The 26,188-nt window shown below is 43.5% G+C and overlaps 1 protein-coding gene across 3 annotated transcripts in view; it reads left to right on the top strand.

The window, feature by feature from the left end:
- CTNND2 (catenin delta 2) overlaps nucleotides 1-26,188 on the top strand; it is an 886,845-nt gene that overhangs the window by 757,639 nt on the left and 103,018 nt on the right. For 2 of the 3 annotated variants that reach the window (XM_032470087.1, XM_032470094.1), the window contains exons 14-16: nucleotides 10,175-10,348; nucleotides 22,526-22,600; nucleotides 23,627-23,777. In XM_032470087.1, the coding sequence (XP_032325978.1) occupies nucleotides 10,175-10,348; nucleotides 22,526-22,600; nucleotides 23,627-23,777 (400 nt within the window). The remainder of the gene's footprint in view (nucleotides 1-10,174; nucleotides 10,349-22,525; nucleotides 22,601-23,626; nucleotides 23,778-26,188) is intronic. The other variant, XM_032470083.1, reaches the window with a different exon arrangement.

Raw genomic sequence — 26,188 nt, 5'->3', positions numbered from 1 at the left:
TTTCAAGCAGAACCTCCCCCAGAACAGTCTGCATGTCTTGCCAAGAGGCTCATCTCACCCAGCAGGTCCTCACTGCATCCCCATCCCGCCCCCCACGGGGCTTTGGGCCAGCAGCCTGGCGCAGCACGGCAGGGGCAGCAATCTGAAGGGCGAGGTCCAGGGAAACAGAAGTAGATAAATTTGACTGATTTACTTTTCCACCTTCTGTAGAAATACACATCTTTGCTGGTTTGTTTTTCAATTTGGGATACGGCCACGGTTCCTGCAAGGGTGTCCTGGGATCCGTGGTGCTTAAACGTGGATGTGAAGTGGCAGGATACCACTGGCTGCTGGCCAAAGCAGACCTGGGCCTTCAGTACCTACTCGGTGGGAACCTGACTGTGTACAGAGAAACCCACGGAGAAAAACAGAGCTAAAACCAGCAGGATCCCCTAGAACGCAGAATCTCTCTTCTGCTTGAATATCCCCTGTGAATGTTTTCATTCAAGCATGGATGGACATGTATCCACGTGGGGGAGGACGTAAACCTATCCGAATTCAAAGATGATTCTGATCCGCGTTTTTATATGGTAGGCTTTCTCTCTCCTGATAATCTTTGTTTCGTGTGCTGGGCTCAATTTAAGAGCAAGTATTACTACTCTTTTCTAGATTGTTGATGTCAAATGCATAGGTTAGTGGGAAGTCTCACTTAGGGAAACAGCGTGACATTTTATCCACAAAAGCAACAGTAATGGGCTTTCAGGCCCCTGTTTCTTGCATGATGATGACATGTCTTAGTGGACGCGCCAGGCCCTCTCCCTGGCCCATCCCAGCGTCCCGCAGGCCAGCCCCGGACTTTGCCTCGGGCTGGTCCTCCGCCCGGCCTTCTCCTCCTCTCCTTCCACTACTAGGAGAATCCCCTTCAGAGCCAAGTAAAACATCACCTCTGCCCTTCCGAGATTTCCCCCGAGCAGAAAGTTAGTCAGTCTCTAATCTACGTCCGCATGATTTTATTTAAACTTCTCCTCTAGTGTCTGTCACATCAGGAGTTTTCCACATCACCTGATCTCCCGTGAGAGAGAATTTACTAAGAAGGACTATGTGGGTCTTCTTTCTGTCTTTGATGTCTAGCCCAGCGCCCAGCACCAGCTGTGCTGAGTGGTGGCCCGTCTGTGGTCCACAGGGGCCTCTAGCTCTTGCTGGGGGATAGTTTCCAGTAGGTGTTCAGAGCTGTGACTGGTCCCAGCCTCAGCCATTTTCTTCTTGGTGACGCTTTGCCTCCAAGGGCCACCCTGAGCCAAGAATCCTCCATGGTCCTTCTCTTCCCATTTATGGTTCAAGCTGCTCTCCGGCTTCTCAACGGCAGTGCTGCATTTTATTACATCCTGAGTCTGCCATCGCCGCCAAACCTGGTGCACATTCTGTATCACGATAATCATCTGAGAGCTTGCGATTCATGTGAACAAGGGTGTATGTGTGTATCTCAAAGTATCCCTGGAGAAGCAGTGCTTTGATAGCGCCAGACTGAAAAATGCTTTGTTCTGAAGAGGTTAGCATGCAACATACAGAAATGGGATTAGATGCTATGAAATCCCATCCCCCAAAAGTTCCCTTGGGTTTTCAGGGTTTCATATTGGGTGTCACCTCCAGAGGAGCCTCATACGTTGCCCACTGTGTCACGTGGTTGCTGTTGGCACGGGCGTGAGACTCTGAGACTAAATAACAATCAAAATCCCAGAGCACAAAAATGAATTTGATTGCTAGTTTAAATCAGTACGCTGGAGATTTGAATTTTAAACTTACTTAAATTTTAAATGTTTCTCCTAATTTGAGACAAAAGAGATGTTAATTATAAATATAAATGTATATTTTATATATACATGTATATACATGCACACGTGACGTGTAAATAATGTGAGTGAAATAGCAGTAAGCTACAGGAAGACAGTAACACCCTCCCCTCCGCCACCTTCCCTGTAGACGGACTGTGTAACCATTTACAGCTGGGCCTGTATCCTTCCAGCGCCCTTTCTCTGTATTCAAGCAGAGCTTTGTTTAACTTTTCAAAATACACTTGCACTGCATGGGTTGGAGCATGAGTTAGGGCCCATATCAAATAGCCAAGTTGGTAGCGAGTAGATAAGTGTATTTTCCATTAATCTGAAAGTCGGGGCCACTGGCGGCCCTGGTCTGAAGTGTCCCCCAAGGATCCTTAGATCCACGCTCTCATCTTTAAGATGCTGCCGTCCTCCTCAAGGGACAATGCTCTTCACATCCGCAGCCCAGGAGCAGAAATGGAGCAGAGAGTGGAGGGGAGTCCCCTTTCCTGTAGGACGCCCTTGAACGCTGCACCCATCACTGTCGCCCACACCCCCCCAGTGTGTACGGGACACGTTGGCAGCTGAGCCGCATGGGGCACTGGGAAATGCAGTACCTTTGTTGAACAACCGTGACCCTCGGTGAACTTTGGGCATTCTCTTCGCCAAAGGGGAAAGGGGTACAGCGGCTTACGAAGGGGGTGCAGTAGGAGCTCTCCACCCCTGTGAGGAGGGATATTTTATCATTGAAATTGTTTAGAACTGTCTATCCGTAGTAATAAAAAAAGACCAACTTTTATTCACTTCACTGTTTGCAAATTCTTTGCAGACTGGGCAGCCCCTGAGGACCTGCAGCCGGGTGACTGTGCAGCACTGAAGGGAAGCCCAGGTGTGGGCGCAGACACCCCTCGGCCTCACTCTGCATGCTGCTGTAGACCATGCATCACTTGGCTCTGCATGACCACTTTCCTTCCCAGTAAATAGTCACTGACACCAGGATGCAGAAGGGCCACCAAGAATTCCATCTTAGGGGTCCTCTGTGCTGTGTGAACCAGTCCCCGATTATGAGAAAATTAGGTTGCTTCCAAAGCTTAACTAAATCGCAGTAAACATCCGTATGGCTAAATCTCGCCTATGTCCTTAATCACTTCCCAAGGATAAATTCTTTAAAGTAAAATATCAAGACCAACGAATGCTTTTAAGGCTTTGGCGACAGAAGCCAACATTTGTCTTAATCAGTCTGGGCGCCGGCGACAGTGAGAGCACATGTTGATTTGGTTTATTATCACTTGATGGATCTGCCCTTTGGGACATTCTTGCTGCTTTTAAATCCTCATCTCCTAATATCACAGGTTGTTTTTCCTTCTTCCAGGCAGTTTTCATTTTCTCATTAGTAACCGTACTTTCTCTCTGGCTGCTCAGTACCGTCTCCTTTCTAACCATCTGCTTATTTCAGCTGTGGCTCATCCCTCACGGCAGGCGCAGTATTGTCTCGCTCTGATCTCACCTCACCATATGCCAGGAACCTGGTGACTTAAGACATGATATTTCACGTCCTCAAAGCCGCAGATCGCACGTGCCCGCGAAGATCGCAGCTGCACATTTTTGTGCGGTGGCTCTCCTTTGCCACGCCCCGTGAAAAAGCATCTTCTGCCTCTTCCCCACCCCCCACCTAAAACACATACCAGCACCTAGAAATGCTGTATTTCTACGTTCAGTGAGTTTACAGGCTTCAAAACTCTTATTTTTGGTGTCCCATTTAGTTGGTGTTTACATTTTAGCATTCAGTCCTTCACGCCACCTGTCAGTGATACACTGTGTCTTACAAGACTAGACCAGGATTTCTCGACCTTGGCGCTGTTGACATTTTGAGCTGGATAACTTCCTGTTGTGGGGGGCTGTCCTGTGCACTGTGGGATGTTTATCACCATCCCTGGCCTCTACCCAGTAGACGCCAATCAGTGGCACCCCCCTCCCCTGGTTGTGACAACCAAAAGTGTGTCCAGACATTGCCAGTTGTCCCCTTGGGGGTTAAAATCGCCCCAGTTGAAAACCACTGTATTAGACTGCCGTTGAGGGATATATCACCAAAGATATAAACGAGCTATACTATAGGACTACCTGAAGGAGGCTGGCGAGTCAGGGACAGAGCCCCTTTAAAAGGCAGGTAACAGGGCAGGTCAAAACCTAGGTTTCCCCAGACGTAGATGAGAAGTTAGGAGCAGAAAGGATCCTACATGAGCGTTAGAGGCTTTCAGGTTGGTTCCATCAGGATGACTTGGGGAAGGAGCAGGCGAGCCCGGTGATGTGGACCAGCCCCGGGAGCACTGCTCGGAGGGGCACCGCACAGCAGCCTCCTTGTGCCAGTCTCTGGAGCGGGCAACGTCCCCAGCCTCCCTCTGGCCTCCTCCTGAGGGACACGTGCCCGCGCAGCCAAGGGGTGAGTCTGCAAGGCTACCCCTGAATCGCTTTTGTCCTGATGCCTTGTTCAGAAAACACCACAGCCAGCTTCTCCTTTAATACAGCTTTCTAATCTCGCAAGTGCAGAATTCCCCGTGTCTTCTACAAGGAGAGCCTGGAGACGTGAGTCACGTGAATGCAGCTCATTGTCCGTCACCTCTGCCTGCTCTCCCCGTGGGCTCAGCCACCCTGTAGTCAGTCTTCTGAACAGCTCCCTGGGGAATTTAGACACCCAAGCTACCCTTTTCTTCAAAATTCCCAAGAATCAACACAAAAATAATTTCTCTTTCATCTTTTTACAGTTGCTTGTTTTTTTTTTTTTAATAGCCATTATTTCTGTTTCCTGCCTCGCCTCCCCTCCTCTCCGCCTCCTCCCCCAGTTAGCTGGAAGTGATAATGAAACACTGAAAGGGGAAAATCAGTTCGTAACTGCTGTTCAAACTAAGTCACGCAAAAGTGGCCGACGGTGGATGGACTGTGTTTAGGTTGTTGCTTTTTAAAGTACTTAGTGCCCACTGCGGCCGAGTTAAGCCCAGCCCTGCAGGAAGGACCGACTCCTGTTCGCCCCTTCAGGGCTGTCTTCTCTTCTTGCGTTTTGTGATGCGCAGCTTCAGTTGGGAGGCAAGGGTGGGATGCGAAAATCGGAACGTTTCCCTGTCGCTGCAGATCCACTCCCTTCCTCTTGCAATGTCTCTGGCCTGTTGTCGATTTCACTGAAATCCCTTAAAAGGCAAAGTTGGCCTGCACTCACGTCATGACGCTCCTGCTCTCTCATCGGTAGAGAAATCTGGGTGGTAGAGATGCATGGCGCTGGTGAAGAGGCCTCTTCTGTTTGTGTTGCAAAGATGCAGCAGTGAAAGCTCTTTTCTGTATGGAGACTGGAACGGGTGTGACACGTGTGAGACGGAGCTGGGTATTTTAGCACGCCTCCGGAAGTGTAAATCCTTCTTCCGCGTAGGTGAGAACGTCTTGTTAGCATCTCCATGGTACCCAGCCCAGTGCCTTGGAAACAGAGACTGGGGCAGTTGTAAGCTCCATCAGAGGGAGGGACTGACATTCCCCCCTTAACTCTCCTTGTTCAGGAGGGGCTTTAAGGATGTAGTAATTGGAGTCGTTTTGGGAGCTGCCGCCCTCGAAGACCCTCACGTGTACACGGTCTCTTTGTCAAGTGTCCGAACATCTTTACTCTCTGGTTTTTGATCTTTCTGATTTTGATCCCGAAGTCACACTCTTCTTGTCTAAGGAACAAGTGGCTTCTACTATTCCATTCTCAAACCAAGATAGGCATCTTTTAAATAGAATTCAAGCCATAAGGAGAAGCAAAAGTACTAAAAGCAAGTCTAAAGAAAGGCTTTTTTTTTTTTTTTTTTTGCTTTTTTTAAAAACCCGTACATTGAGTCCATTCCCACGGCCATGCGATTTCCTTCCTAAGCAGACATTTCTTAGCATGGCCTGTGTGTGTCCTTCCCTGACCATGACCACATCAAACAGCATCGCCTCCAAATTTCAGCATCCCCTTGGCTTCCAACACGGGAGCACGTTACTCTCTTCCTTTATAAAAAGACTTGAGTGTTACCTTCTCAGAGAGAGAATGCAAACTTTCAATTCTAACAATTTTAGGAAGTAAATGATACAAACGGTTCCCTAATTTGATTTATTGATATGAGTCGCACAGTCATGCATTTGAAGCCAGTAAGGAAAAGTGCTGGTAACGTGTTGTTGAGTGTGTCACTGCTCGGGATGACAAATCAGTCTACTGCTACGTAACTGCGCCGCAGACACTCCGCCAGCCTGTCCTCAGGAGAGTGCCGTAGCAGGAAAGCCATGGCGCAGCCAGAGGGTCTTCCTAACCCCGGATGTGCTTAGCGTTCACTGTGATTACCGCCTTGCTCAGCTCGGGCTGCTAAAACAAAATGCCCGAGACCAGGTGCTTATGCAACAGATGTTTATTTCTCACAATTCTGGAGGCTGGAAGTCCAAGGGACCAGCAGATTTGGTGTCCCTTCAGAGCCTCTTTTCTGATTTCCAGATGGCCATCTTTTTGCTGTGTCTCTACGTGGCAAAAAGAGAAAGCTCTGGTCCCTTCATCCCTTTATAAGGGCACTAATCCCATCAAAAGGGCTCCACCCTCATGACCTCATCTAAAACCAGTTCCCTCCCAAAGGCTTCACCTTTGAATACCATCACAGTAGGGGTTAAGCTCTCACAGGGCAGGCACAAACATTCAATCCAAATTATTTATTCAATAAAAAAAAAATCTAAAAAAACCTCTGGTGTAACCCACTCAATCCTTAATCTCATGAACTCTAAATATATGTGTAAATTCTAAATTCCTATAAATACGACAATGAGTAAGAGGAGTTTTAATGCTAGAAATAAATCACCAGCTGTTTTTCTCCTGTTTAAAGCCATGAATGACTGGCACAAAGTATAATTTGAACATTTAACTAATAATATTAAGTATCAAGAGCTGCTGGAACTTTTGCAAGTTTTATTTGTTAAAATTTAACAGACAAAAATTAAAATATGCACAAAATTAAGGAACATGTATTTAACTCTCAAGCATGAGGAGTAAAACCGTGAGGAGAAAGGGATATTTTCACAAAAATTTCCCCCAAGCTGGAATAAAACTTTTTTAAACCACAAATGCCTTTCTCCTTTTTCTTTTGCTTTCCTTTTTCTGCCTGATTTTTGTGTGTCTGTATATCACAACTTGGCAATAATGCAGACACTATAACCAAAAAATACTCTGCTAGTGTTGCCCCTGTTGGTTTCCTGAAAATACTTTGTCTCCAGGGTTATACCTTGTCTTTACTACATAGACAATTCTCTCTCCAGACATAACACTTAGATATTATTTCTTTACATGTTATTTTCATATTTCAAGTTCTTAGAGAATTTTTAGTAATATGCCCTCAAGATTTATTCAGAACAAGCACAGTTTGCATAAAGCTTATTTATAAATTTAGTTCTGTGTTCTTAGGACCAAATAGTTGGGTGATCAGTGTTGTGACTGTGTTAAAGATTTAGCTGTCGCTTCCCTTCAATCCACGTGCCAGTTTTGAAGAAATTTTAGGATAAATGAATCTTATATTTAAACGTATAAATGATGTATTTCCATTTGGTAAAAGAGTTGCATATCTCATGAGTTCTCGTGGATCCTCACTCTAGAAGGAGGTTAGCAGCAAAAGTTGCACGTGCAGAACTGTTTCATGATGTCAGTCTGATCCTGGTGTCACCTTTGCCCTTTATTCCTATTGACCTTGATTCATTGGGCAACGTGACATCAAGTGTGTTGGCACAACTCTTAAAGAAGATTTCTGGTCTTTCATAGGTGATAAAAATCTATTTTTTAATGGATAGTTGCTGCTTCTTTCCCTATTAATAGAAGTTTGAATAAAGTACTCGGATAAAAGCGAAGACAGTGACTGGCTTTGAAACAGTTCTTTTTCTTCTGGATTGACGTGTCAGGGCGCCATCAACGTTCTGAAATAGCAGAGAATCCCCTTTGAACTTCTTCTCTTGTTGTCATCAAAGATCATCCATAGTCACACCAGTTTTCCTTTTATTTCCTTCAGATTCTCTCTGTAGCCACTAAGAAATGATTGTAATAAAAGATATTTAAGAGCTATGTAGATCACATGTCAAACTGAAGAAAATTGTCTACTGCTTTAGCCATTTATCTTGCTTTACTGCGCAGAGGTTAAGGAAAAAAAGAACAAGATGAAACCCAGCAGATGATAATATAGCTTTTTTTCTTTTTGCTCTTTTTGTAGTTTGTCTGTCACATGTAATGGGCACGCCACTACTACTACGCTGTACCTCCAACTGCTGTGTGGGCTCTTACACGAGAGGGGAATTTCATCCATGTTAAGTTCTAATCTTTATATGAAAATGATAGCTTAAAAATTTTAAGGAGTTGACAAAATAAAAAATTGGAAAAAAGAAGTAACTTTTCACTTCCCTTTGCACTAGCAGATAGAGTCTGTACCCCAAGCTAGTTTCCTCTGAGTAACCAGTATTACTCCTGCTTCAGCATCAAAGTCAACAAACCCACGAAATGACTGTTCTCTTTTCCTGGTGCTGTTTTTCTATCCAGTGCAGTGAGCCAGTCTCAAATAACGAACCAGGAGCAACGTGACGGGTCTGGTTCACTTTAAACCGTCGGGGTTTTTTTTTTTTTTTTTTTTTAAGAGATGTACTGGTTTCATTGATAGGCCACGCACAGGTGCAAAGTCATCTTTGAACAGTTTAGAAGTAGCTTCGGTTGAAAGAACAGGAAGATTCCTACACTGAGTGTCCTTGTTATAAAGTTAAGATTGAGTGACACTCTCATTGAAAATGACCTTTTGTGGGACGTGCATCACCCATCCATGGGATGTCATCCATCCCTGAGCTTCAGCCTCGACTTGAGCTAAGCTGTGTTCTAATTGAGAGAAAGAAGACATGAGATTTTTAAAATTTTTCTCTTGGAAAATAAATGACAAAATTCTTGAAATTACTTGTGACCATTAAATAACTTTACATTATTTTCTATCAACACTTTTATTTTTGTTACAAGGATACGACATAAGCCTATATTTTCTTCCAGGTAAATTTTCAGAACTAAGAAACTTACACAGATTCTGAAATATAATTTTGTTTTCATATGTATACAGACATATATACATACACACATGTACATATATGCATGTAAAGTATCTGTGAGAAAGCTTAGTATATATGACATTTAGACAGTACTTTACATAATCATTAATAGATAAAAATAAGCAGTTAAATAACTTAATGTCCCCATCCTAATATTATAAAGTAATTTTTTTGTTTTACTATGATTTTTGTCAAAAATGAATATGGGAATATTTTTTCTAAACATATTACTTTACTTCTACCCTCAGTATACTCATTGCCTTTATTTTTAATGAAAGAAAAAGGCTGTGTGTGATCAAAGATCAGGATCATTATTGAAACTTTCAATATTCTTTAAATTATAAGAATAATAGAACAAAAAATAAGAAATTTAGAAAAAGTAAAAGCCATAAACAATTTTATTAATAAATTTTTACTATTATGACTTTTTTTATGGTGCATTTTACTTGGTATAAAACACAAACCCCAGACTCCTTTGCATCTTGCTTTGTTTATTTAACTTTCATCTTAAATATTTTTCCAAATTGCTATGTGATCTTTATAACTATCATTTTTAAAGGTCTACTGATATGCCTTTGTGAATAGAAGCCATAATTTAAAATGTGTGTGTAATTAATTTTTAGTTACATAGTCTCCTATTATTCATTAGATTCAATTCAAACCAAACATCAGAATTTCTGTAGGATCAAAATTTGCCTATGGCTCATGTCAATGTATGTAATAAACCATAACAATTTTCTCTTTTTTGTCCATTCAGTCATTTGTTTGATGTCCATAGATGCAATGGCAAAACACGTACTTTACAAGTGATACAGGAATTTATCACAGTTCACACTTACGCATGAGAAGTGAAGGCATTTGATCATTACTATTTGATCATGATAGTTACTACCGTAACTACTATGCTCTGCCTATAGAATGTATTTAACTGTAAAATACGCTGCCTTGATCTTCAGCTAATCAGAATTAATCAGTCCTTCTTCCTTCCTATAGCAGTGTGCTAGAATCGTTCTCCATTCTACTGCCAGTTACACTCACTTATGTACATGCCCCAACCCTCTCCACCCTCCATCATAAGCTCCTGGTGGGCAGGGATGGCTCTCCCATTTTCGGTGGTCCCTGGACTGCTGAGGCAGTACCCTACCTGCGGTAGACATTCGCCAAATGTTACGACACCCTGCTTTTGTTTTCGTCTTTGATGTTTGCAGAAGGCAATAGTGGGGAGTGTAAAGTTGTTAAAGATGTTTACTCTCTCATTTCTCTTCCACCAGTGGGATGGAGTAGGACCTCTTCCAGACTGTGCAGAACCACCAAAAGGGATCCAGATGCTGTGGCACCCATCCATAGTCAAACCCTACCTCACACTGCTCTCTGAGTGCTCAAATGCAGACACGCTGGAAGGCGCAGCAGGCGCCCTGCAGAACTTGGCTGCAGGGAGCTGGAAGGTATGACTAGTTTGTTACAATAAAAAAGAAATATGGAATTATGAGAACGTCCTTAGAAAATAAGAGAAGTCCAATTTTGAGAAGTACAATTCTAATACAGTTGCTGAGGATGCTAGAGAAAGACCAGTTATAGTGAACTGTTGCACTTAGAAATGCATTTCTTTTAAAAATTCTAGCTAAGGGCTCAGGGGTCCTCAAAGATCACTACGAATCACATGAGAATAGATGTACGTATAGTCATTGAAGATGCCGTGATAGGTTTTCCATGCTGTTTGTGTAACTGAGCTGCTTCATTTCTAGGGGACCCTGGGACATGCTGAGGCTTTTCAAAGCACTGTCATTGACAGCTAAGTGAGCTAATACCCGAACATCTCGTATGAAAACCCATGTGAATCCTGTAATGCTGTAGCCGGTCCTGTCCCCAAAGGAAAAGAACCTCCTGCATTTTATAATCACGGGTTTACACAGAAGAACAGTATTATTAGTTCTTTTGGGAAAAATGCTAAAGTAAAGCAAATGTATGACTGGAAAGGCGATTAGGAAGGTCTTTTTCTGGGGGGAGTGGGGGATCTTTATAAACACACACTGTTCCTGATTGGTTCTCATCGAAAATTTCCATAGCCATGTTTCTGGATGGAAAGGGATTCATGATAGCAAAGAAGTCTTGAGTTTGATCACTAAGAGTTACATAAACTAATATCCCTTATCGCATAAGAGAGTGCAACCTCTTAGAAGAATGCAGGCATGTGGGGGAAATATTGAGAGGGAGTTTGGACCTCTGCTTGCCATTTCTCATTCATATCATATCAATGCTTGAGGTTTGAGATATTCATAAATCACTCTATAACATTCATTTTCTTCAGAATGATAGCAGTATAGACACAAAGCTACAGATAATTCTCAGAAGCTCAGTACCATGGGTACCACACATACTGGGGGCAGTACTGCCGTGTAACAATACCCTCCCTTCCTTTATACCTTTCAGTATCTGCCCCTTGTCACTTCTCTCTCCCTCTGCCATCTTCCTTCCATTGCTACAGTCTTCACTTCTTTGGTGAGTGTGACATCCCAGCCCTTGGGGCCCAGCCCCTGACATTACTTCCCAGGAGCTGGCTACTTACTCACGCATGGCAGGCCCATCCCTTCTCTTGAGAGTCTTAGGAATGAACGTAATTATCCCTTTCCCTCGCTACCCATGAGACATCACTAATGTTGTGCCTTAAGAATTCACATTGGGCTGGGCCTGAAGTGAGTTTGTCTCATGCTTTTGACCAGAGAAGAGCTTCAAAAGTAGAATCTTCCCAGGCAGAATCCTAGATTATAGCCTGACAGAACTAGGAAAGAGATAGTAACAGAAATCACTTTCTTGAACTAGCCCTTAGAATTAACCTCCTTCTAAAGTTAGGAGGCTTTGACTCAGATCACAATTCAAACCTTGACTCTAACTTTTCTAAGCTTTGTGGGAAAATTATAGCCCTTCAGTGTGTCTCAGATGTGTCATCTTTAAACAGAGAAGATCATGACTGCTTCACCCCACATCATACAGATCAGAGACAACACTGGATGCAAAGATGGGAGCAGGATGTCATGGGCCAAGGGGTTGTCACGGTATATACCCAACAGTATTAAGATGCTGCAAGTCCCCACCCAGCTCCCTGGCCTTGGAGGACCAAGTAGAAGGGGATGGGAAGGTAGGCTCTGGGTTTCAGTCCTGAGTCTGACTTGAGGTGCAAAGCCATCTAGATGGTGGCAAAACAAGTTTGCCATCTTTTTATTGTTTTTAACAAATTATTATTTTCCTTGAGAAATATTTAAGTTCCTATTAGAACAATTTAAAAATAGAAAAATGTCTTTGAGGTATAGAAGATTTTGAATGTAAGACTTCAACTTTTGCTTTAAAAGTTAAACTCTATATTCCATATCTTCAAAAAGATAATTAGAAACATGGAAAATTTATAAAGACACAAATAAAAATTCTAGAGTTTAAAATACAATGTCTGAAATGAAAAATACCCCCAAGGAATGGGATTAACAGATTAGACATCACGAAAGAAAAGATTAGTGAACTGAAAGACAGCAGCTGGAAACTATACAAAATGAAACACAGAGAAAAAAAGAAAAAAAAAAGTAACAGTGCATCATTGAGCTTCAGGTGGCCTGTTGTGTGTGTAAATGGAGTCCCCAAACAAGACGAGAGAAAAAGGAGGAAGAGATGAGAAAAACCTATTTCAAGAAATAATGGTTGAAAACTTTCCAAATGTGATGAAAACCACAAACTCACACATCTAAGCAACTCAAGAAACTCTGTACCAGAAACATGGAAAAAATTATACCAAGGTACATTATAATCAAATTCCTCAACATCAGTAGTAAAGAGAAAAATCTCAAAAGCAACCAAAGAAAGAAGACATGTATGTATCAAGTGTGCATCACATCTCAATACCACATTCAAGGATCAGTGTCACAATTATTCACTTATTCATGTGAATTCTTGTTGAGTCACTAGGAATGTAAAAAGAATCTGCACTGTAAGGCCTCTGAGGGCAGAAACCAAGTTCCATTTATTTCTTTGTACGCCACCGCTCAGCACTATGCTTGGCTGAGCAATAGTGCTCAAATAAGAGCATTTAACTATGAACCATGAACACTGAACTGGTAGTGTCTATGTCCAGGGGCCTCTCTTGCAGATAACAGTCTTTTATATCTATATGATCTATCTGTCATTAAGCAATTTATAGTGCTTGTTATGACCAGGCCATATTCCAATGGTCATGTTTTATGATTCTTTATTTGGCTCTGACTCAGATTGGAATATGTAGTCAACAGAAGATAAAATTGATAGAAAGGGGTTGTGGGAGATCTGTTTCCTTTTCAGTTTCCAGACTCATCAATGCTTTGCACACTGCAGATTTTGATGACCTTGCCCAGTTCTACAGTTCTGCAAAGTCGAACTTTCTCTTCATATTAGTCATTAAAGACACAGGCTTTGTGTCAAGGTAACCAGGTCAGCTGGGAGAGCTGCTGAGATATGTCTGGGTCCTTAGGGGTTTGGAGTAATTCAACAATGAATTTATAATTTATACTATTTTATACTGATTTATACTATTTTGATATTCAAAAATTCTCTCTTGTTTTGGGTTATTATGGAAGAAGTCTGATTAAAAATTCTCAGTATTTTCTAGCAGTAACATCTTGCTGACTGTTTTCAGTGCAGAAAACTGAACATTAGTTCAGCACAGTTATCCTCAGTGTATAATCACCCCCATATATCTAGAAACATTGATTTGGTAAATTTTTCTACTACTAATAGAGTAGAGACTACTGTGAAAGAGGTAGAAGGTCTGCAGCGGCTGACATCAACATCACAAAAGCTCTTCTGTATTCTAGACAAAGCGTAACCATCAGATTTCCCAGTCCACGTCGAATTTCGGGCAACAAATTACAGAATGCAAGGAGTTACTCTTGTAGGCAGGCCCACAGATCTGCCGTAAGAAGGGAGAATAGATGGCAAAGTGAAAAGATAGAAGAGTCGGAGAAAGGAGATACAGGGATGCGAGAAAGAAAAGATATCGGAGGCCATTCAGTGTTTCGGCTATTTCGTATGTTCTAATAACTGACGCTCATAATGCTAACCTTCTGTCATCAAGAAAATACTAAATTATTACTAGTAATTTCAGAAGACAGAAAGCATTTTAGAAAGACTTTTGTCCCAATAGTTACAGTAGAATTTTGACTCGCAGGATGTCAACCTTATTTACAAGAAGCACTGGCTTTCCTGATAACTCTAGACAAAAGGAATTGCCCTCAGGCAGGGCAGAGAGCTGTTACGGCATATTTGTGCATAGTTATAAATATATATACTTATGTAAGAGTTTTCTTATGAAAACACAAATGCACAAGCATGCATAAAGGCCAATCACATTATCATCATCTTTTGTAAAATTTATTAACTACCATATTAAAAGGTAACAGAACATGTGGGAAGGGAAGATAGATAATCTATAGGAGTGAGTTTTGAAAGGAATGTCATTAAGCCAAACACTGATAAATAGTTATAATTTTTTTAAACATTGCAAATAACTTGTACCAAAACCAAGCAAAGAAATCCTTACTCTAAAAAACCATGATTTAAGGAGAAAAAAGTAATCAAAAGATTTACTTAGGACACACAGCGGCATCGAATTTCATGAGAACAGTGTCATCATCTGAAAGCTAGAGTCCAAAGAATGTGTTTTTATAGCAACTGTTGAAATTTAGTGGCATTTTTAAGTGTCCTTAACTTTTATGACCCAAACAAAAGCAGAAATGTGAAGGTAAAACACCAGAATTTTGCATGGAGAGAGCTTTTTATAGACCTCATCATTTCAAACAATAACTTCTCTTTATGAGAAGATCATGCACACTCTTATTCTGTGACAAATTGCCTAGCAAACTAGATCATCATAATGGCCCTAAACACTTTTTAAACTTTAAAACACTCATTACTTGGTTTATGAGCATCAGAAAACATAATGGGAGAAGCAAAGTGAAATGTTTTTCATAGCTAACATGGACTTCAGTTACCTTTTTCTCATTAACAGTACAATGATTTTGTTAGTCACAGAATATTAAAACAGTTGGATATAGCAGTTTGAAAATTTCCAAAATGGAAATGAATGCCCTTTCAACTCCCATTTATGGGTTATTTTTATTGTAATTGAACGTGTGAAAACCCAGGATTTGAACTATCTTAGAAATAAATCTATACTTGCTATTAAGCCATCATTTTAAATATCTTTGTATAGTCAGTTTTCTCCCTAAAATGTGACTATTCTCAGAGAGTCTATTATTTACCCATTTATGTTAGAGTGAGATAGAGTAAAGAGATACTTGGATATTAATCTGTTAATATTTAATGAAGCAACATGATAGCAATATAAATTTAGTGAAGACAGAAACAGAATCTCTGGCCATGTGGCCCCAATGAATAAAAAATAAGAGAACTGGGAAATCTGAGACTTGCCCCCAGGGACAGGGACAACAGCCTTGAGAAGAGAAGGGCATTGAATTTAGTGTAGGTTAGCAATTAGTGTAGCGTGTAAAAATGGACCAGGGCAGATTAGTGGAATGAAGCAAATAAAAGTAAAAATCATGTTTTAACATCTGAGACAAAGATCTCTGTCCTAGTTAACAGTGTGATATAAAGTATAAGTTTTAAAGGCAAAGAAACAAAGTTTTGAAAGATGATGATGAAAATAGGACATGAAGCAGCACGCCTAATGGGGTAGAAATTGGGCCAGAATAAACGCAGAGGTTATCTGAGGACTCTGCCCGATCAGCAGGCTCCTGGAGTCAGTACACTCTGTCGGACATGATGACCAGCTTGAGACCAGGCGAGGATGGGCCTGGCCTCAGGAGGAGGTGGAGAGGAGCAGGTCACAACCAGGTCACTGGTTCTAATCACACAATACTCAGTGGTTCCTGTAAGACCCTAATAAGCAGGACTGATAGCTAGGGCTGCCCCTGCCTTACAACTGTCATGTGCACCCAAACTGACATGAGAGTAAGCCCATTTTTGGATAGTTTGGCATTATTTCCATCATTGTCATTGAATAACAGAGCCCTAAGTTACAGAATTATATTCTGAAATTGTAGAAACAGCTAAACCTGAGGGATGTCCACTTCCAGCCAAGACGGAGTACCAGGACCCTTTAAGTAGCAATGACAACAGCAGCAACACACCCGAGAAATACACGAAACAATGGTTTTTAAAACACTAAGCATTATTCAAAGAAGAACAGTGATTTCTGAGAAACAGGAAATAAGCATGGTGAGCTCTATGACTGTCCCAGCTCACTGCCTTGAGAGTTTCCAGACCACGGCACAAGGATTAGGAACCCAGCAGGTTCCTAAAAACCCAGGATTAGGAACCAAGGAGGTTCTTTTAAAAAAAAAAAAAAAAAACAACTCTCTGAGCTAAGGAGATGGACCTGGGAATCTGGGGAGACCAAGGTGATTAAAGCTCACAGGACAGAGCTTCAGAGAACAGAAAGCCACACACAGAACCTTAGAAATCTGCAGTAGATCCCCCTCAAATACTCAGCAGAGAACTCTCACTGCTTGCATGTGAAGGAAATACTCAAGGCCAAAAAAAAAACCTCCCAAAATTATTAGACTAAATGAAACTTGGCACTCACACAGGGATGGGCATAGTGTACATTCCCAAGAGCCAGATAAGAAAACTTCATCATTCATGGATCACTGGGTAGAGTACTCAGCAGGGTCTTGCCTCAGCACTGAGGTGTAATTAGCCCTGGAATAAATATGCACTAATCTTTCCTATCCAGTCTTAAAAGTAAGACCCAGAAGGATCAACAGTTTCCAAGTAAATTAACTGCATCCTCGAACAAAATTTAAAAATACCTATAGGGATATGAAAATACCCATCACTCTACGCATTAAAATGAAGAATGTCTGGCATCCAATTGAAATAATCCTACAAGCAAATGCACAGGAAAATGTGATTCATGAGAAAAATCAATCATTCAAAACCAATTCAGAATCAACAAAGAGGGAAGACAAGCAGTTATTGTAACTGTATTCCATGTGTTCAAAAAGTTCATTAGAAACGTGGAAAATATACTTAAAAACAAATAAAATTTCTAGATTTGAAAATAAAATGTCAAATGAAAAACATATGGAATGGGATTAACAGCAGGGTAGACATTGCTGAAGAAAAGATTAATGAATTTAAAGGTGGCAATGGAAACTATACAAAATGAAACTCAGAGAGATTTTTTTAAAAAAAGGAAGGAAAAAACTGCAGATCATCAGTGACCCCCAAGTGGCCTGATACATGTACAATTAGAATCCCCAAAGGAGAGGAGAGAGAAAAGAGAAAGATAACAAGAAAAAAAAAAAAACATATTTGAAGAAATAATGGTTGAAAATTTTCCAAATGGTTTCAGATTTTTCAAGTTTAATGAAAACTGCAAACTCACAGATCCAAGCAGCTCAAGGAACCCCAAGCAAAAGAAATATGAAGAAACTACACATAAGTGCTGCACAATCAAATAGCTCAAAATTAGTAATAAAGAGAAAATCTTAAAAACAACCAGAGAAGAAAGACAAGTTCCATATAAAGTTAAGGATGACAGCTGATTTTTCAGCAGCAACAATGCCAGTGAGAAGACAATGAGGCAGCATCTTTAAACCTGTTGGACCCAATCATGTATAAAGTTGACTTTGCTGTGGTGTCTAGCAGTACAACCTGTTTTACAGGATTCTCTCCAGGATACCTAGAACAGCTGTAAAACTATCTGTAGAAAAAAAGTCCTTTCTGAGCCCAGTTTAAGACGTGGGCTAGCCTGGAAACTAGCACGGTTAATTGCCTGAGCAGTAGGTCACAGAGAAATTCTGACATCGAAACTTCAGTTTAATTGTCCCAACATGATCAGAGCTGTGGTGGCCCAGGACATGCCACTCAGTATTCTGTTCTTCCAGCCCTGAAGACGAGCAAATACTCATAAGCCCTGCACAAAGGTTCTGTCCCAACACACAGGGACCACAGAATTAAGGGATGAGTTTGGCTATGGAAAAATGACCAAAGAAATGTGTGGCCACTTCAGACCCTGACTGCACTTTTGTGGAAGTGGTTAGAATTTGCTGGTCCTATCTTTCATTGCAGTGGCTTTGATCCTTTATATATCGTTTCTTTCAGTGGCGAACGTTGTTCTTAAATAATATGCACTTGGTACTAGAAACCAACCTGACATTTTCTTTCACCAGTTAAGCGTTTTTAATCTCCAGCTGTGAGCCAGAAATTAGAAGACAGTTGACATAGAGATGAATATGAGTTGGTAACTGCCCTCAGGTACCTTCCAGTATAATAAACATGTAAATAAAAAATTAAAAAAAACACAATAAATGCTATACTAGGAGTATATACATGAGAATATATATATATATATATATATATACACACACAAGGCACAAAAGTGTCCTAGGGGGCACTTTTACAAGGAAGAGATTAGGGATAAGGAAGCCTACTTCCAAGATCACTAGTTAAAACCTTACTTCTGGGAGTCAGTGATCAGAGTTCACTTTAACGCACTAACATATCTCATTATTTAGAGGAATGCTAGCTGCTACAACAAAAAGACCCCCAAATACGCAAGGGCTCAGAGGAGATGGGAGGTAGAAGCTATTTTCTCTGATACAGCAGATAACTATATCAGGTGTGTGAGGAAGGAAGCTCCCCTCCATGACTTAATTCACCCAGGCTAACAACTGTTCTGCCATCTTCAAGATGTGACTTCCAAAGCTAGTCATCACTCACCAGCAGGAAGCAGAAAACAGAGCAGATCCATAACCAGAAATATCCTCTGTTGCAAGTCATCTTGGAGCCCTTGTTTTGCCTGATGCAAAAAAGAAAAAGAAGAAAAAAAAATCATATAAACACTTCCCAGCGAACTCAGACAAATTCAGCTATTTCCCAGTCCCTCAAGGCTTAAAAGTTGGCCACATTTATATTGGTCAGCCATCATCTTCTCCTGCCCCCGGTGGTTGGTGCTAAATTTGGCCGTCTTACAGGCACATCCCTCCAGGGGATGGAGACTGGGAGTTCATTTCTGTCTGGAATCATTTCTCTCCTCTGCTGCCTCTTGCCCAGGACAAGCCTCCTCATCCCGCTGGGTTCCCATCTGGAATAGGGCAATTGGTGATTGGACCATTTCTGGTCCAAGGTGCTCTCCTGATCTACACTTGCCTTCCTCACTGTTGAGCTCTGGTGAGATACAGCCACATCCTCTCCTTAACCTGGGCAGGCATGGTCCACACTTGCCATTCTGATGGGTCCCAACTACCTGGCCAATGAACCCTCCTGCCACTCTGGGTCCTTAGCCTTTTTCCTGGCTAACTCACACAGCCCACACACTCAAGACCACAGAAACACTCAGGGGCTACCCCGTGCCACACTGGGGCCACAGGAATCCTCTTCTGCCCAGCAAGTCGTGTTGCCATGACTTCCCACCGTGTGGCCCCCACTCCATGATGGTGCAGGGCACTTCTGAGTCTTGTGCAGCCAGTGCTGGTGTCCAGGGAGGGCAGTGGAGCTTCTGTCAACTCTCTGCTCTTCTATCTTCCAGGGGGATTTCTATCATCATCCCTTCACACACAGAGGAGGACGTGTGCAGGGGCACTTCGGGTGGCAGCCCCCCACATGCTCACACATCTCCTGCTTCTTCTCCAGCCTGGATCGCTTCTCTCCCCTGCTTGGAGGCTCTGTGTGGACTCAGAGGAGGAGGCATATTGTCTTCTGTCTGTTCTCATCCCCTTTCCAGTATCTCCCGTCTTTCACCTGCGTCTGTACCTTCCAGCCCTAAACACTGAACGTCTGCTGCTTTCTTATCTGTCCCATCCTGACATCCCTTCCTTGGAAGTGCTGGAGCCTCTCTCCAGGAAGAGCCATGGACAAGGAGGAAAAGGAATAGCATTTATTGTCTTGAATTGTTGTCTCGTCACATGCAAATAGAAGCCATCCTTTCCAGACTTCTTACCTCAGGTCTACTACGTCCTGACAAATTATTCCCAAGACCAAATTGAAATGTCCAGAACTAGAAAGGTCTTTAACTCAGGAGGCTAGAGGAGTGCCCCAGGGCTTACTGGAAGACTAAACGCATGAATTGTTACACCCAGATGAACTGGTGAATTTGTAAGGGCTTAGATCCACTGTGAGTGGAGATTGTCATAGCTTACACTGCCTTTCTGAGAGGCATATGAGAATAATGGCCGACCACACCAACTCTGAGACACTGCTCCCTGGGTTCAAGGCCTGGTTAAGTGTCTGCAGGCTGTGCAACCTTAGTGCACCTCCCTTTTCTCATCTGTAAAATGGGAGTAACAGTAGTGCCCCTCAATAGGACTGAGACATGGACTAAATGAGTTAGAACAGATAGTGAAATTAGAGCAGCACCTGACATTTGCTTGAAGTGTTAGGTGTATTTTAGCTGAGGTTATTTTGAGGTCTCTTAACTCTCCTGAGGTCCTCACTGGGAAAACATCTCACCAGGAACAATTTGAGTTATGTTTCTGTACTGTTTCCTCCTGGACCAGATCCTCCTCCTCCCCTTCCTCCTCCTCCTCTTCCGTCTCTTCTTTGTCATCCTCCTCCCCCACTTCTATTCCTCTTCCTTCTTTTCCTTCTCGTCCTTCTGAATTATGAAGCATCCTATCTTCAGCTCATGGACCTTTCTTCTTAAAGCCATCCTGGTCCACACCCGCTTGTCCCTTCCCTCCTCACTGGTGGGCTCAGTACACAGTGCTCTCATTCCATTTGCACAAAGTCAAGTTGTGTCCAAAGATTTCCACCTCAAGCACGATGAGTTCAGGTACGCTTTTCTCTCTTCTTCATCTACTTTTATGCCAGAAGTACTTCTACTTTTGTTTCAGTTACAGAACTCTTGGCGACTCATAGACTTTGCTGATCTCCCCAGGGGGTGCGGTGGTCTCCACGGCAACTCACGTCTCAGTGGGAACAGCTCCACGTGAGCCTCGCACTCCTGTGTTGAGTGCACCTGGACACAGTCCCCATTTCCCAGACACCTTTGTCTGGGTCATGCTTTTCTCTCTTTCAGCCTCTGTGCTGCTTTTTACTCTTTGTTGCTGGGTTACGCACAGGTTCACGTGTAAGTCACACGAAACCGACTCCAAGACTGCTCGGCTGCCACTTGAGAAGCATCACTATTGTATATCCTTGCGTGTCAAGGAAACGTTGGAAACTTGCCACGTCTTCTGAATGAAATGTAAATAATTTATTCTGAATTGTCATATACTGAGCTCATATTGGGGATTTCCATACGCACACAAACACCCACAGCTAGAAGTTTCAGAATAAAGGTTATTCTGGATGCATCAGTAACAAGATCAAACCCATCATCTGGTATTCGCTTTCCGCTCAGGCAGAACGCATCACTGTTGGCCATTCACTCATACCAGAAAGGTGTGTCTTCAACTCCTACGTGTTTTTGGCCGTGCATAGCCATTTTTTGTTCCTCTCAAATCAGTTCTCAGCAAAGCAGGATTCTCCTCATTTTCCAAACCTCAAATCATCTTTCCATCCAACATGGAGGGGTAAAAATAGCTAGGCTTGTAAGGAGGAAAACCTACACGAAAGCCTACTCTTCTTGCTTCATTTCAGACATGGGCAGGTTCTCCTCAGTCCATGTGTGGAAGGATGCAGGGGAGGGCAAGGCAGTTTCTGGGAGACAGAGCACAGAGGTTGAGACAAGAGAGAAGGAGATGACGGCAGAGGAGGAGATCTTGTCAGCATCACAGAAAGCAGGCAGGGTCAGAGGACTGGGGGCCGGGGCACAGGTGACACCTCATCTATACGGTAGGATAATAATGTTGCTCTCCCAGGAATTTGGTAATTAGAAGAGATCACTGCTGTACAAGCCAGCACCTGGGGTCTGGGATGAGGCGGTTCCAGGAAGGAGGTCATCTCTGGGCCCACGCTTCAGCCTGTCCGAGTTCCCAAGAACATCCCCTCTGGTCTCTCAAAAGGTCCAGAATGTTCCCCAGTGTGAGAATGTATCACTGATGTTCCTCTTACAGTATGTGAACGTTGACCCCACGCTCCAATTTCCACTTTCTTCTTTTTCTAGCTTCCCTCCTTAGATTTAGGGAAGAACCCCGACAATGAATGGGCTGCAGGAGCGCAAGTGTCTAGTCTCTTCTGGGCACTGGAGACCAGAGGTTCACAAGTAGTGGAGGAGGTAGATGAAAATCCTGTCTCAGCACGTCAGGTTGCCAGTGAAATTTCCAGTGGACGTGACGGAGGTTTAGAACTGTCTTCCTGAAGCCCCTACCTCCCTCAGAAAATGGTGTCCCATTGAGACAGCCGAATTTCAATAAGCAGCTTCCAAACCTCGAGGTCTTTCCACGTCTCAGACTTTCTGACCATCCCTTTCTTTGCTCCCTGAGATTGGGGCAGTGAAATAGTTCATTGCCATCAAGAGATGCTCTCATGAGTTCCCTCTGCTTCCCCTCCCCCTCAGGCTTCGTAGAGCTTAAGGCACCAAGTGGGGGGCAGAAGAAAAGGCATATGGTGCGAGCTGATGGTGTGAAACTATGTGAATGTGACTTCGTACGTAGGACGGGATGAAGTTGTGTGTTTTCTTAATCTCATATTTCGTGCAGGGCTGGGCTGAGGATGTGGCAGGCATGGCGTATGCCCTACGTTCACTGCCAGAGGGGGCTCCCTGCCTGCCACAGGTGAGAGCCAGCTCTGGGGTGCCTGTCCCAATGGGGGAAGGGGGGAGGGAACCTGGGGGGAGGGCTGGGGACTCACTCCACCTTTGCTGGTCCCCAGGAGGACTCTGCCACAGAATCCAGAACCTCGTGTTATGAATTTAATTTTCTTAGATCATACATGAAATTGCAACAGCTCAGACCCTCGTACTGGTTGACTGTTATGGTGCACACTCTTCCCTGGAGCATTGTACCAGAGAGTAAAGCGTGTGTGCAAGTGCCTGGAAAATCTGAGCCTGCCTGCATCCCGGTAAATGAGCCCGGATGCGCTCTCAGCCTGGTACTGCAGGTCCATTTCCGCAGGAAGCGTGAGGTGTGTTCTCCCAAGGCCAGCAACCGCCAGCCCCAAACCAAACTGCTTGCTTTCTAAAGCAGACATCGAATGATGGCCCTGCGTATAATACATTTCAAATTTTAAAAACTTTTCACTCTTGATTTCCAAAGTCATATTTATCTCCTCGCCCCGCCCACATTATGACTCATTTCCTCTGAACTCCTCAGCCAACAACTTACCGACAGTACTTTTGGCAACTCATCACTGTCCCCGCCCCCCGAAATACAAGTCTCTTTTTTAAAAAAATCACCAAGATTCTACCTTTTATCGTTTTCTACTTTTTCCAGGATTTTTTAAAAAAATTCCTTTTAATGTGAGTAACCAGTTCTTCCCGTCCCAAACCTCCGTATCTTAAAGTATCAACTATAATCATCACACAAATGGCTTTCCAACGCGTGGACCAAGAATGCTGGCATCGGAGAAGTGAAATGCGCTTAACCGATCAACCCTGAAACCTTTATCCTGTGTTGAAGGCAGAAATAAAGTTAAAATGTTTAAATACACGTCTAACCCACTGAACCCATCCGACAACGAGGTCTTGATAACTCAAGCGTCTTGGCTCCCGCGGACAGACGTCTGACAGCCCGCCCGTGCGGTTCGCTAGTTGCGTGTTCCCGCATCAGCTGCTAAGGTGTTGGCCTTCCCTCTCTTTGCAGTGGTCAGTATATATCCGAGCTGCTGTCCGGAAAGAGAAAGGCCTGCCCATCCTTGTGGAGCTGCTCCGTATAGATAATGACCGCGTGGTGTGTGCCGTGGCCACGGCTCTCCGGAACATGGCCTTGGACGTCAGGAATAAGGAGCTCATCGGTACGTTCTCCCCCTGCTCCCCGCGTCTCCACGTTTAAATGAAAGTATTTCCTGTGGTTGAATCCGCCTGCAGAGCAGGGAGGCACCTGCAGAATCAGTGCACGTGTGAGAGCCTTGTTTTCCTAGTTCGTCTAGCGTGAATCCAAGGCGCTGACTCATCTGTTAGAATTTAGAGGGAAATGCGATGTTTGTTGACATTTCTAATCCTTGCAAATTAAAAACGAGCACGGTGCTCAGCACTGGGCACCGTTGTCCTGATCCTCTAGGTCCCCGTCAGGCAGCTTGTTTGTTTTCCACGTTGCGAACGGGATATGTGCCACTTTCCTTCCCCTCTCTGTTTTAAAATTTACTTTGGATTAGACAATCCTGGATCCTTAATCCTATTTCTTAAAGAATCATCTCCCTTTGGTTTGATACTCAAGAAACAGGGAAGATCTTTTATGGATAAAGTATTAAAGAGATCGTGCATTGTCTGTTTATGGAACAGATGTTTGTCTATGACCTACTTCGTTCCAGGCCTGTTCTGGGCCCAGAGATGACACCAGTGAGCAGAGCAGACAGGGAGCCTTGCCCTCGTGGAGTTTACACTCTGGAGAGGGGAGATGTACAACCAGCAAAATACACACGTGGATCCCCTGGTGTGTTGGAAACGTTCTGTGGGGGAAATGAGCTGGTTAGGCAGCCTGTATTTGGGGAGGCTGTGATTTTTTTCCCATTGAGGTGAAATTCACATAACATAAAATTAACCATTTTTAAATACACTGTTTTGGTGGCATTTAGTATTTTTGTAATGTTGCACAGCCATCACCCATGTCAAGTTCCAGAACATTTCCGTCACCCTAAGGAAAGCCCTGTAGTCACCCACATTGCCCCCTCCCCCAGCGCCCAGCAGCCACCAGTCTGCTTTTGGTTCCATGGACTTTCCTATTCTGGACATTTCATACAAGTGGAATCATATACTGTGTGAACCGTTTTGTCTGGCTTCCTTCACTTAGCATAAGGTGTTACGATTTTAAGTCAGAAGTGAAGGTCGCGATGGGAATTGTTGGGAGGGTAGCATTTGAGCAAACACTTGGAGGAGGTGCGAATGGGCCATGTGGCTGTTTGGGGGGGAAGAACGTCTAAGCGGAAGGAGCACCTTTTGCAGGTAGCACCCCCACCCCCCACCTCCAAAGGGGACCTGGGAACAAGCCAGTGGCATCACATGCCCGGTGCAGAGTGAATGGTGGGAGCCCGGGTCAGAGAAGCCTTCTGGTTCCTTCCTCTGTAGCGGGGAAGATGCCCACCCAAGCCAAGGTTGATTGATGCCTGGAGAACTGATGAACCACAGGGACCTGCCCTGCCCCGGGAGAGGCACAGGCCTCGCCACAGACCAGTGTCCTACTGGGACGGAAGAGACGCTTCCAGTAGGGTGGCTGGTCAGTGCGCACGGAGGCTGGCAAGCTTGACTGCAGGTAACGGACGTCAGTGAGGTCAGGCAGCAGGAGCTGGACCCCGCTTCAGTGGTTCAGGCTCTGCAGCCTCTGGGGGGTCTGCAGAAGGCAGGGACGAGTGGGCAAAGAGGCAGGTTCCGTTCCTGGGGCAGTCGGAATCTCAGGCGTGGGGCCAGATTTCACGTGTCGATAGCGGTCAATTCCTGAGCGTGGCTACGAAGCCGTGAGGTCTGGGGCGCAGCCGCTCTTCCTCCTGCCATCTCACAGCGCCCATCCTGTCCTTCTGTAAAAACCAAAGCATTTGCAGGTCTCCAAGCCATTTATTTATTCACAGGGACCAGATTTCAAACCTGTGTCTAATAAATGCAGTTATTTGTGTGCATTTAATGATCCTCGCAGTACGTCAGGAGGCATGAAATAAACTCACAGTTTTACATTTATACTTAGTTTGAATTTAATTTAAATGTTGTTAGTGGATTTTTGTATATTTAAACTAGGCCATTAGCCCTCTCCCTGTCCGCTTTCCTTTTCCTTGCAGAGTTGACTCAGACAGCAGGGCGCTGGGGCTTCCCATAAAATCCTATGGCTTCACGATAAATGGAGGAAAAATCAATAGCTAATCAGGCTGCTGCCTGGGCACAAGCTGCTAGGTGTTGTGCGTGTGTGTGTTTTATTTCTCTTGGTGGATTAAAATATAACAAAATAGGGAACTATTGATTGCTTTTCTGGCTTCCAGGCATCTCTTCTTTCTGGGAAGCCTGTTATCTTGTGCTCCCTCCAGGACAGGAGCATTTGGAGCCCATGCCAGATGAAGCCTTTACTGTCAGATGTCACCAGGCAGGAAACGGAGCCAGCCGTTTAAAAATAGGAGTGAAAATATCCACGTCATGGGCTTTACAGAATCAATAACTTTTTTCTTGAATGAGAAAAGCAGAATTGAACAAAACCACACTCGCCTATTCTATCCAGGAGGAAGGA

The sequence above is a fragment of the Camelus ferus genome, chromosome 3 (assembly GCF_009834535.1).
Source record: "Camelus ferus isolate YT-003-E chromosome 3, BCGSAC_Cfer_1.0, whole genome shotgun sequence".
In the NCBI taxonomy this organism is placed as follows: domain Eukaryota; kingdom Metazoa; phylum Chordata; class Mammalia; order Artiodactyla; family Camelidae; genus Camelus; species Camelus ferus.
Note: the sequence above shows the minus strand (reverse complement) of the source record. Positions and strands in the feature narration are given on the sequence as shown.